Genomic DNA, 11830 nt, shown 5'->3' with positions numbered 1-11830 from the left:
CACATTTTAACTTGAGGCTGACATACCATGTCTAACCCTGCTCGCTTCATTGAGTGTCTGCTGTGTGTGTGTGTGTGTGTGTGTGTGTGTGTGTGTGTGTGTGTGTGTGTGTGTGTGTGGAGTTGGAATCATTTGAACCCTGGCCTGAATACCAATCCTGAACCAAGTTACAAATTGTCATTTTCCTAATTTAAATTCACACTGGGTATTTCACTTAACTCATCAAATATGTTACGTAATCTTTAACACATCTGTCAATATACCTAGGGTCTGTCTGGCAAATTTTGGTCAGTACAATGTGGTGTGCTTTCGCATAATCTTCAACGTCCAAACATTTCAACTGACCAATAGAGGTAGCCAACTAGCTCCTTGTAGCTAGTTGCTACCTGAAGTCTAGTAAGTACAGGAAGTAAAACGATGAGACAGAAATACTCAAAAACTTGAAAATGACTTAGAAAACTTTACTCAACAATAGCTGGTCCAATGGGAACAGTGTGACATGGTTTTGAAGTATCATTTGAACCCTTAACGGTAAATAAAACAGTGTTGGAAGACTTTAGCTTCCATTCGACTTACAATAGCGTGCATTACTCTAGTGTTAGCCATTACTGCTAGCGACATGGCTAACATTGGTGTGCATCATGTTGTTGATGAGGTGTGATCGTGGTAAGGCCCAGTGGTAGATAGGAGTAGGGTCACTTGGAAGAAGCCATGTGCTGCCTCTTGTGTTTGAGGATCTCGGTGGAGCTGAGGGTCAGGTCCTCATCGCACACGTCACAGTGATACAAGCGCGTCAGGCTGGGCGCAGACAAGGAGCATGTTGTGATGCTGCTCTCTGCCACTGAAAAACGACAACAATGTACAAATAATATAAATAATGAAAGACTGTCATAGTTGACAGAAACATTATTTTTGGCTTTTGTCAAGCAGAAAAAGCAAAAATAAACAAACGGTTTGATTTCTCACCGGCTTCCTTGTCTTGCAGTTCCCCGGGTGGCCTGCAGGTGGCCTCGTGCTGCATGCGCTCCAGTGGAGTGAACGGCATGTAGAGGGCGCAGTTTGGACACGTCCAAAACGTCCGCAGACACTCGCTGTACAGATCCCTAGAGTCCTGCAACACACCCAAAAAAAATACTCGTAAAATACTAGACCTGCTCTGTTCAGCGCATAACAGAGCAGGTTGAACCATGCGCTGAACCATTATAGGTAAGTTGGGAGGATGTTGGTGAAGGCGATGCATTTAAAAAGTTTACGTTTGATGTGCCATTTACTATTTACTACTTAGGCCTACTATCTTACAAAGTGTATTTTGCTACATATTATACAGCAAAATGTTCAGATAGACATGACAAAACTAATTCATAAAAAATCGAATCAAATCACAAAGCACTGGATCAAATCTCCTGTCATTACACAGGAAGCAGGAAGGGGAAAAGCGCCCTTCTGATTGGTTGAGGGGTGGTCACATGACTCACGGCCAGACAGTTGTAGGTGAAGTAGGGGGTGACCCTCAGGCCTCCTTTGATGGGGTCCGGCTTGGCCTCCACGCCCGGGAACAGAGGGTTCTTGGCGGGTTCGCTCTGGGGCTGGGGGCCCACGTACAGGTTCTGTGTTTGGAAGGCTGTCAATCTCCGCAGGCTGTAGGACACCTGCCACGAGGAAGAAGAGGCGGCAGAGGCAGGAGGAGAAGGCGAGGAAGGGAGAGGAAGGAGGAAGAGAAGGCTGTCAGAGCACAAACTCTATAACAGGAGCCCTTGAAGGAAAACGTCCATCCCAAAGCAGCGAGTAACATCTGATGGGTCAGTACCTCCGTGTAGAGCATGAAGCGGACCAGACCCTCGCTCAGTTTGTCCATGTCTTTACGGGACACCCCACCGGCTCCCGAAGACCCCTGGCCCGGACCCTGGCCCTGACCGAGACCCTGGCCCTGACCGAGACCCTGGCCCTGGCATTGACCGATCCTGGCCTGCAGGAGGCGCTCCCAGTCCGCCCGCAGGCTGAGGGCCGAGGACAGGACCTTGAGGGACCCGTCGGGGTCCCGGAGCTCCAGCTCCAGCCAGCCGTCCACCACCAGCCGGCTGCAGTCAGCGTTACTGTCCACACAGTTGGCCACTAGGAGCAGAGCCTGGAGGGGAAGACACAGAAAGACAGAGAGATGAGAGACATGGACAGAGAGAGAGAGACAGAGACAGAGAGAGAGAGACAGAGACAGAGAGAGAGAGAGACATGGACAGAGAGAGAGACATGGACAGAGAGACAGAGGGGTTCATGGTCTATTGTCAAGAACCATTTTACCCAGGTTTCTGTGTACAGTCAGGCCACCCCCTTCATAACACATTGTCAAAACATTTTACCATTACTATTTTATAATTCTACCGAAAAAAGCGAGACATCCTGCTTCTTGTTGACCGACCGATCACCTGTTCTAATGCCTGCAACTACCCAAGAGATTCAGCCGCTCAGAATAACGTAGTGGGTATGGGGTTGTTCCATTCCCAGTCGAAAGGGGCCGAGTTCACCCCCCAATGTCGCCAGCCTAACCTGTGGGCCTCCTTGCGCCAATTTAATTCACTGTCAGGCCCTTTTAACGGAAGCGTCGGCTAAACGCCTCGATAGCCCGCGTACCACCAACAGGGCGGTATATTAGCCTCCCACTTCTCCTTGCACACGGGGATGCGTAGCTGACCTGCAGCGCTGGGACCCGCACACAGTTGGACAGGTAGGGCTTGTTGGTCTCCAGCAGGGTGACGAACGACAGCAGCTGGTGCCTGCTGCTCTCCGGGCCTTTCCGCTCCACCCCTGGTTCGCCCAGAGACACCGACCGGGAGATGGACAGCGAGGGAGAGAGAGGGCGAGGGTTATTTGGGCCCAATCCCATTTCTACCCCTTACCCCTTCCCCCTTCCCCCTCCCCCCTTTGGTCATGTTTATTTTAGGATTTTTGTTCCTTCGTTGTTTTCTCTGTATGCATGCGTGTGTGTGTGTGCGTTCGCAAGAAGAGAGATTCAAAACACACACACAGACACAAACAGAAATTGACAAAAAAAACACATTGATTTGCAGTGTATCAAAGGACACTCAGAGAGCCACGCAGAAGGAGAGAGGCGTTACCCAGCTCTCGCACTTCATCCTCAGGGACCTGCAAGACCTCGGGGTCGCTGGCGAACACGCTGGTGGGATGGATCACCACGCTGTGCTTCATCCTGGTGTGGAACACCTGGGGACGAAGAGCACCGCCCGCCACTATGAAGACTGCCTAATGGGCCGTTCCATCCTTCAAGCATGCCAAGGTTGCCAATCAACACAAGGATGGGAATCCACACATGATGAGGCCAGAACTGCTGATCTAGTGTGTCTCGACCTCGTTTTAAGGTCAATACACTGGATTAAGCACTAATTATTGAAAGTATAAGTGTGTGTGCGCATTTGTGAGCGCTCGTGTATGCGTGTGCATTAGGGATGGGCAAAATGATTCTTTTCCGGGAACTAGTTCTTTCAGTTCAGTTCACTATAACGATTCGTTTATTTGATTCGTTCATTTTGATTCGTTCGTTACGTCAGATTACATCTTAAAAAAAATAAAAAATAAAAAAACTTTTTATTATAATCTTTTTTTTTTTTAATTGGTCGTGGGTCCGGATAGGACCGTCAAGACCGCAGTCCGCCGTTTGGAGATGCCTGCTATTTAGTATGTCGAACGTCCCACCAATATTTATACCACTTGGTTACTCTCTATATTTCATTCATGGTTTTACATTTATAATTTTATTTTACTTTACATTTAATTCTTCATTGTTCAGGCATTACAGAACTTGCATGGTCATAAATAAAAAATACGAACTGCAGTTTAATTTCTTTGTTTGTTCTTAAATTGACGTAGAATGGAGCAAAGACTCCTGGGATTGGGAAATGCGTTTATCCAATAAACAGATGGAGGTCAAGACTATTTTCGAAAAAATGTAGGGGGATATATGAGTCGAATGGTATGACCCAAGATACGTCAGACAGAGAAAGCGCGCATATTCGACGGTACCGCCTTGTCATTGGTTTACCCAGGTGCCATTCCAACACCATTGCTACCTCTCATTGGCTGAATCTTTGAGAAAGTTGTAGACTCAATCAATGGAAGTCGCGGGGAGACGGAGCTCTGTTCGTTTGTATATTTTATTTACGTGACCATATGTTTGGTTTATGTTAAAAAAAAAAGAATCAAAGAACCAGTTCTTCTTGTTTGGGGGAACCAGTTCTTGTCGTTCACGTTCGGGATTCGTTCGTTGTAACGAATCAGTCGCGACCGACACATCCCTAGTGTGCATGTGTGCGTGTGCGTGTGTGTGTGCATGTGTGTGTGTGTATGTGCGTGTGTGTATTTGAGTGACACGTACATGCAAGCGTAGGCCTGAGTTTTAATGAGCCATAACCATGTAAACGCAGTAATATTATTTAAATTTCAATTACTTTACCAGGGAACGTGATCTTAATCTGTTTATTCTGCTTTAAATCCGTCTAAAGTGTGTCTGTAAAAACAGCGATGGCCTCACAGGTTTGACGGAAGGACCTTCCCTGGGAGAGCACACTCACCTGTTCCGAGTCCTTCCGCGTGCTGTTGTGTTCGTCGGGCAGCGCCAGCTGGGGGTACAGGCCGCGGCACAGCACCAGCTTCAGGATGGACTGTTGCCGTGACGACAGGTCCTGGCTGGCCAGGGCCGCCTCCTGGAGCTCCGACACGTTGTGACGCAACTTGAACTTCACTTCCTGTCCACAGGAGGAAGCAGACCGGAAATGAGCACGAGGCGCGCCTGACATGAGATTCAGGGTTTGTGGCCATGTTCACGTGGATGGAACAATGAGCGACAGTTACCAGTCACTAAAGGGAATTGCATGCTTGTCTTTCAGGCTTCCTCATCGGTGCAATCCAGTAAAAAGATAAAATATAACAAAATTCTTATACCTATCGATTTACTGCTGCAAAGTACTTACTTATAAAAAAAAAAAGGTATTCGATTTTTTAAATAATCAAGCTGAACTCACAAAAAATTCCCACACACACACACACACACCGGGATGACCTCTGACCTGTATGTCGGTGCCCTGACCGGGCCGGTTCTTGTCCTTGGACCTCTTGCCGGCGTCCTCCGCGTCCGAGCCGGAGTCGGAGCCCCCCTCGGCGTCCTCCCCCAGCCGCAGCACCTTGCGCCGGCTGCCCTCCCCCAGGTCGTGCTCCCTCTTCAGCTGGTGGAGCTTCCTCCGCTCCGTCAGACGCTCCCTGCGCTGGCCCCGGTCCCCGGGGAGCCCGCCACCAGGGGGCGCCGCGGGCTCCAGCAGCCCGTGGCTCTTCAGCAGCTCCTGTTGGCACCACGCGCCAGCCACACACACACACACACACACACACACACACACACACACACACACACACACACACACACACACACACACACACACACACACACACACACACACACACACACACACACACACACACACACACAATTGTCTTAACGAGAGGAGATCTATGTATATTAAAAGACATGAACATTTTAAAATGTGCATTGAGTCATTTATCAATCTAGAGCTATGAATAATAACAATCAACCAAAAATATGTTTTTTGGGTTACTGTTTTAATCAGTAGTCGGTCACTAAACGCTTTTCTCAACTAGAGACCGAGGACAATCACGCAGGTTCCGCTGCTAAAACGATCAGATAGTTTTAAACAAACCTGTCACGCATGCTATCAAGGTGGCGACATGCAGAGCTTGTGTGTGCTCGTAAACACCATAACACGTGCGTTATAGGACGGCTGAGCCAAAGAAAACTACTCAGAAGATTGTTGTCTTTCTCACATAACAGGCGAAACATTGTGAAGTAATGTCACGTTGCTCGGGTCATCCTTCTTCTATGTTTTAAAAGGCTTGGGGCGTAGGTCTGTCAGCGGCCATCCTCACCGCCGCTCAAAAGACTCATTTGTATAAAGAAATCCTGAGACGTTTGGCAGGCGGCGACAACTCTGATCGTCTGGTATTCTGAGACTGCTGTATGACACCGTACACCGTACCTTGAATTGTCGGCGCAGGTTGACCATCTCGTAGAGACGCTGCTCCTCCACGCCACGCCTCCGGCACCACTTCCTGGACCCGCCCCCTCGCTCCCCCTTCACCTGTGAGGTCAACGCACAACCAGACGCTTAATGTACGATTAAAACACCTTCATGACCCGTCCAAACACCATGTTGGGCTTTATTCGGAGTGGAATACAATATTCAAAATCCTTCACTCATGCTAGCAGAGAAATTAAAAAGGGCTCATATTTTACCACCGGGTACAATGCTGAATAGCCAATAAAAGAATGACGCTATGGTGACATCACATGTGGGAGTGTCCACCCAGATGCATGATTGATTGATACAACCTACCAGCCGACCCAGTGCAATGTACCAGCAATGTAGCGTATGACTTGTAATGGATAATCAACAACACACGTTGCACTAAAATAGGGGCCCTATCAAATTAAAATCTGTACGTGTACGTGAAGGTTTTATCTCTCATTGTTTTTTTATTATATTACTACCCTGTACTACTTGCGGTCACATCCAGATTCCCCTCTGGAATGAATCAAGCTCTATCTTATCCCATGTAAACAGAAGACGACAGCTTGCAGTTGTTTGGGCCTGCCCTGCTGCTGGGGCGGGGGGGGGGTCGCCCCGGTGGCTCACAGGGTAGAGCGCGTACCATACAGGCTAAGTCCTGAACGCAGCGAGCCGGGTTCGATTCCTACTACCCGCGGTCATTTACCGCATGTCCTCCCCTCGATCTCCCATACCTTCCTCTCTGCATCACTCTGTAATAAAAGCGTAACAAATTGCATTTCCGTTCCAGCGGCTGACCTCCACCCAGGCGTTGAAGGTGTTGAGCAGGGTGAAGGGGTCTCCCTGGTTGCTGTGCAGGGGCTGGCGCGCGGTGGCGCAGTCGGGGTTGTGCTGCGCGCTGCGGAGGAACGGCGACTGGACGCTGAGCGCCGCCGCCACCGTCAGCACGGGCTCCACCACGTTGAACACCGAGCCCAGCACCAGCATCTTACCTGGACGCACACGCACGCGCACACACACACACACACACACACACACACACACACACACACACACACACACACACACACACACACACACACACACACACACACACACACACACACACACACACACACACACATTTTTACACTGACCTAAATCCTTCTTATTATAAATTTGACAAAATAGTGCTGAACTATCTGTATGTTTGTAGACCAACTCAAATCTTGTATTGTAGATGGTCTAAATGTATTCCCCTTACATGAACAGGAGCGAGGCTACTGTAAATGTAAATTAAAGCGACTAACAGAACCGATTCTGAACAACTCGTCTGAATCTTGGTAAGACAGGCAAACACCAATTTACAGATATCTTGCCGTATCCCTTTAAATGCATGGATACAAAGTTTCATACATTTAATGATAACACATACAATACAAAATGTTAAGATTTGATTTCAATTCATGTTCTAAACTGTCAACCCCATCTAACCAATGGCTGAGCCATAAAACAGGAGATCCCCACCAATCACAACGTCCACAGGAAGCTGGGCCAGCAGGCTTCCTATCGAGGTGAGCTCCCCTCGGCTGTCTAGCGCCCCCTGCTCCCTCAGGTAGGTCACTGCAGTCTGGATGCTGGAGGGAGGAGGAGGGTCGATGAACACGAAGGACCTCGGGTCCCCCAGTCCCATGCTCTTCATCTGCGAAGAACAGTTACATCAGAGAACCACTGGGTTACACCAAAGAACATCAACCTCCCATCAGAGACCTGTAGTGTACCATCATAGGACCTCAACCGTACATCATATAACCCCAACCTCCCATCAGAGAACCGTAACATTTCATCAAAGAAACTCAACATTTCATCAAGAACCACTACCTGGTAACAAAGAAACACAACCTGTGTGTGTGTGTGTGTGACTGAGTGAGTTAGTGAGTGACTGAGTGACTGAGTGACTGAGTGAGTGAGTGAGTGAGTGAGTGAGTGAAAGAGCGTAGTTCACCTGGAGCACCAGCGAGTCCAGCGCCACCCGGTGGATCTCCGGGACAGGGTAAGGAGCGAAGGCGTCGTAGTCGGACTCTGCGTAGAGGCGGTAGCAGACCCCGGGGCCTGTGCGCCCGGCGCGGCCCTTCCTCTGCTCAGAGCTGGCCCGGCTGATCCAGAACTCCTGCAGCCGCTGCATCTTGGCTTTGGGGTCGAAGCTCATCTCCTTCACCTTCCCTGAGGAGCCGCAGGAAGGACTGTTTAGATCGTACATCCCTGTCTGGGATGCATCTGCTTGGCTTAATAAACCCAGTCCTAAACGCTGCTGGTCAGCATGAGGAAGACTAACAGTGTTTGGGCTAAGCTTGGAGTGCAATATACGTACCAGAATCCACGACAAAGCGGACGCCATCGATGGTGACCGACGTCTCTGCGATATTTGTGGAAATGATGCATTTTCTCACCCCTGGAGGGGAGATGTCAAACACCTGAAAATACAGCAATTAATGTCAGTCCATGGGTGTCAGAATTAGAACACACTACGCCCTGCATGTCAGTCTGTCTGAGAACAACATAATGAATGCTGCATGTCCATATGGTTCAGAACTTCGCCATGCATATCCATCTGGAAAACATAAGGCTTAAGGCCTAAGGCTACCTTTCCCATCAGCCATAATTCTCGTTGCCAGGAGCCGCTTCATTTTAAGGAATTCCAGAGAGAGTTCATCCGTTAAGTGCTCTGTAATGCATCAGTAGTAGCTACTGCAATAATGATCTTAAGCCTTGACTATTCTGAGCCTCACGTGGGCTGAAATGGTCCGCTCGATGTCAACGTGCTAAACACAGGGACCAGTGGTACCCCTCCGTGTAGGGCCCCCGGATATGGCGGCCCCGGACTGTGGGGGGGCCCGGGGTTCCACTTGCCTTGTCCTGCTGGACCAGGGAGAGGGTGCTGTGCAGCGGCAGGACGATCCAGCGCTGGGTGTGCGTGGCGTACACCTGGCAGGCCTCCTGGATGGTGGAGATCTCGGCCACGCCGCTGAGGAAGAGCAGCAGGTCGCCGCGTTCCTCCGGGGGGTAGCGCTGGTCGATGCCCTGCAGCACGCGCAGGTACGGCCGCGGGTCCAGCTTCTCCAGGCGGGACGCCTGCTCCTCCGGGGGGATGGGCTGGTAGATCACCTGCAGTGGGGGGGGGGGGGGGGTTACACATGTCAGTTGTTTGATGTGTGCAACAGGAATGTTATGGTACATTAGTTTTAATTTTTTGTTTAACTGCACCGCTTCATGCACATCCTATTTCATATCAATGACATTCGTGATACATATTCATACCTAACTTTTATTTATTTTTTGCGTGTGTATTATCACTGCTACACTGTGTTTTTGATTATACATTGATGTGCCTTTGCCATGAGAGTTTAGAATGGTGTTATACTGCACTACATCTGATTAAACAACCCCCTTAAGGACTGAATGAATAAATTAAAGAAAGACTGAACATCAGAGAACGTGCTTCTAGGTTGGGCTGCTAGGTCATGCTGCTCGGTTGAACGTGCTGCTGGGTGTCCTCACCTGAATGGGGAACAGCCTGCCAGGCACCTGCAGCACTGGTGCGCCGGCGAAGTAGTCGGAGAACAGCTTGATGTTGATGGTGGCCGACATGAGGATGAGCCGCAGGTCTGGTCGGCAGGACAACAGAGAGCGCAGCACACCCAGCAGGAAGTCACAGTGGAGGTGTCTCTCGTGGACCTCGTCTACGATCAGCACCTGGTACTGGGCGAGCCCAGGGTCCTGCTGGATCTGACGCAGTAGAAGACCCTCGGTCAGGAACGACAGCTTGGTGGCCTCCGTCCGCGTCGTCTCAAAACGGATCTGGTACCCCACCTGGAAATATACATCACAGAAGCATTGCATTGTCTGTCCAATAACCTTCTTGTGCATGAGTCAATGATAGTGGTATAATATAAATATACTTTGATATTAAGACCCTGGTGTTCCCGACAGCTTACCTTTGATCCATATTGGTTGAGACTTTCAAAGCTGACCCTCTTGGCCAGTGAGATGCAGGCGATACGACGGGGCTGGGTGCAGGCAATCTGAGTGAAGCCGGAGGAGAGGAGATACTGGGGTACCTGGGTCGACTTGCCGCAGCCCGTGTCCCCCGCCACCACCACCACGGGGTGCTGCCGCACCAGATCAACGATCCGGTCGCGGTACTGGTAGATGGGCAGATTCTTCTGGTCCTTCCGTAGTTTTGCCAGTTTTGCGAAACTCTGCCTCTGCCTGAAATCCAAGAAGTGTAAATATGCCGAACGACAGTCGGCGATCTGCTCTTGTCCCAACCCGGAGGAGCGGTTTCTGCTGTCAGACCGCCCGAGTCGCTCCTCGACGTCTCCGGTGCACACGGACACGTTGATGCGATACCGCGCGTCATACTCTTTTGGTAGACCCAGATCTACTTTGCCTTCACCCGTTTCACTGCTCTTACTAGGTCCGAGGCCATGCATGTCCTTTTTAGTCCTGAACCTCTGGAAGCGGTCAAAGAAGGCCCAGAAGTCCTTATGTTCTGGAGTCCCCGCCTGGATGTAATCATGCTGGCGAAAGAAGATTTCGTCCAACTGAGCCCGACACTGCGGGTTGTCCCAGTCCCAGCTTCCCCTGCTATCTCTCCTCTTGTCTTTATCCATTTTTTTTTTAACCGGCAATAAGTCCCCTTTGTAACGTTTTGGAGACCTTAATGAGTCACCGTCCAAGAGTGAAATGTTCTGGAGCGCTTAACGTGAGTTCTGAGTTGGTAAATAACTCAACGTTACTGGATAGAAGGCATCATAATAGTACCCTCCTATATCATACAACATACTGTTGTTATGATAACACTATATTCTCTATATTGCCGCAAATTATGAATAAAATATCGACCAATGACTTTAAATCCGGTTTATTGTCAACACTTGGCAACGCAATCCCAAACCAGAGCAAACCGAAGGGGCGGAGCAATAACACGTCGGGACCATTTCCGGTCCGTCTCCTTTCAGGTCTCAAATAACAGAGACATGGTGTCTATATGTTCCGTATATAATAAATAATGAATTAATAAAGCGTTTTTCTGACTGTTCTTTTCTGGAGACATAAAGGGCTGCCAAGTTTCACGAAATGTTTGAGTAAAATGAGTAAGAATGCAAAAATTTGTAATCTCACTCTAGATTCCAAACTCACCCCAAAGTATAGTCTTACAGAACCATTGGCCTCCCATTCACAGGGCATAGGGTTAGGGAATGATTCAATAAGGCCTTTCTTGTGAAAGAATTATTGTCGCAAGATAAATGATAAATGAATTTGAAGTTAGAGAAATTGCTTTAGGGTTTGTAAACTTTCCAATTTTTCTCAATCAGACAAACACAGCAGAAAAACAGCTACACCGTCTCAAATAATTCATTGCAGGTGCACAAATCCTATTCTACAAATCACACATTTAGAAATGTATACGATCACATAATTGCAGTTGATACAGATGCAGTGAATATGGTGCAAAAATCCATAAACTATAAACAAAATAAGTTGTTGGCATTGCATTTCAAGCAATCCAATTGACTGTGGTTTTCGAGTGATCTGATTGGTTGATTGGGATTCGCGGGTCATTTCAGGAGGAAACGGTTGGCTTCTAGTTCTCTGCGACACACCAATAATACTCTTGTCCCTCTTATAGGCATTGGTGTAGTTAGAGCTGGGTATTGGGTTGGTTAAGCCAATTTGACCGGCCAGCAACCTTTCCCAATCAGAGA

The 11830-nt window shown here is 48.9% G+C and overlaps 1 protein-coding gene across 1 annotated transcript; it reads right to left on the bottom strand.

Moving 5' to 3' along the window:
* Positions 1 to 449: 449 nt before the first annotated feature.
* Positions 450 to 11078, bottom strand: dhx34 (DEAH (Asp-Glu-Ala-His) box polypeptide 34). Its single transcript, XM_060074405.1, has 16 exons — positions 10058 to 11078; positions 9621 to 9932; positions 8973 to 9227; positions 8434 to 8536; positions 8068 to 8285; positions 7590 to 7764; positions 6882 to 7075; positions 6054 to 6155; positions 5076 to 5345; positions 4581 to 4754; positions 3111 to 3216; positions 2687 to 2799; positions 1808 to 2125; positions 1476 to 1649; positions 967 to 1111; positions 450 to 841 (listed from the first exon to the last, which is right to left on the bottom strand). Exons 1-16 carry the CDS (start codon positions 10733 to 10735, stop codon positions 696 to 698), a joined length of 3483 nt encoding a protein of 1160 aa, XP_059930388.1. The 5' UTR covers positions 10736 to 11078; the 3' UTR covers positions 450 to 695.
* Between the last annotated feature and the right edge of the window lie 752 nt (positions 11079 to 11830).

The sequence above is a fragment of the Gadus macrocephalus genome, chromosome 16, assembly GCF_031168955.1.
Source record: "Gadus macrocephalus chromosome 16, ASM3116895v1".
Classification (NCBI taxonomy): domain Eukaryota; kingdom Metazoa; phylum Chordata; class Actinopteri; order Gadiformes; family Gadidae; genus Gadus; species Gadus macrocephalus.
The sequence above is the reverse complement of the archived record's forward strand: the minus strand, read 5'-3'. Positions and strand labels throughout refer to the sequence as shown.

Coding starts and splice junctions, on each gene's coding strand:
- dhx34 (XM_060074405.1), bottom strand. CDS start 10,735: ATGGATAAAGACAAGAGGAGAGATAGCAGGGGAAGCTGGGACTGGGAC. Junction 9,933..10,057: donor TCAACCAATATGGATCAAAG/GTAAGCTGTCGG, acceptor GTATATTTCCAG/GTGGGGTACCAGATCCGTTT. Junction 9,228..9,620: donor GCAGGCTGTTCCCCATTCAG/GTGAGGACACCC, acceptor CCCCCACTGCAG/GTGATCTACCAGCCCATCCC.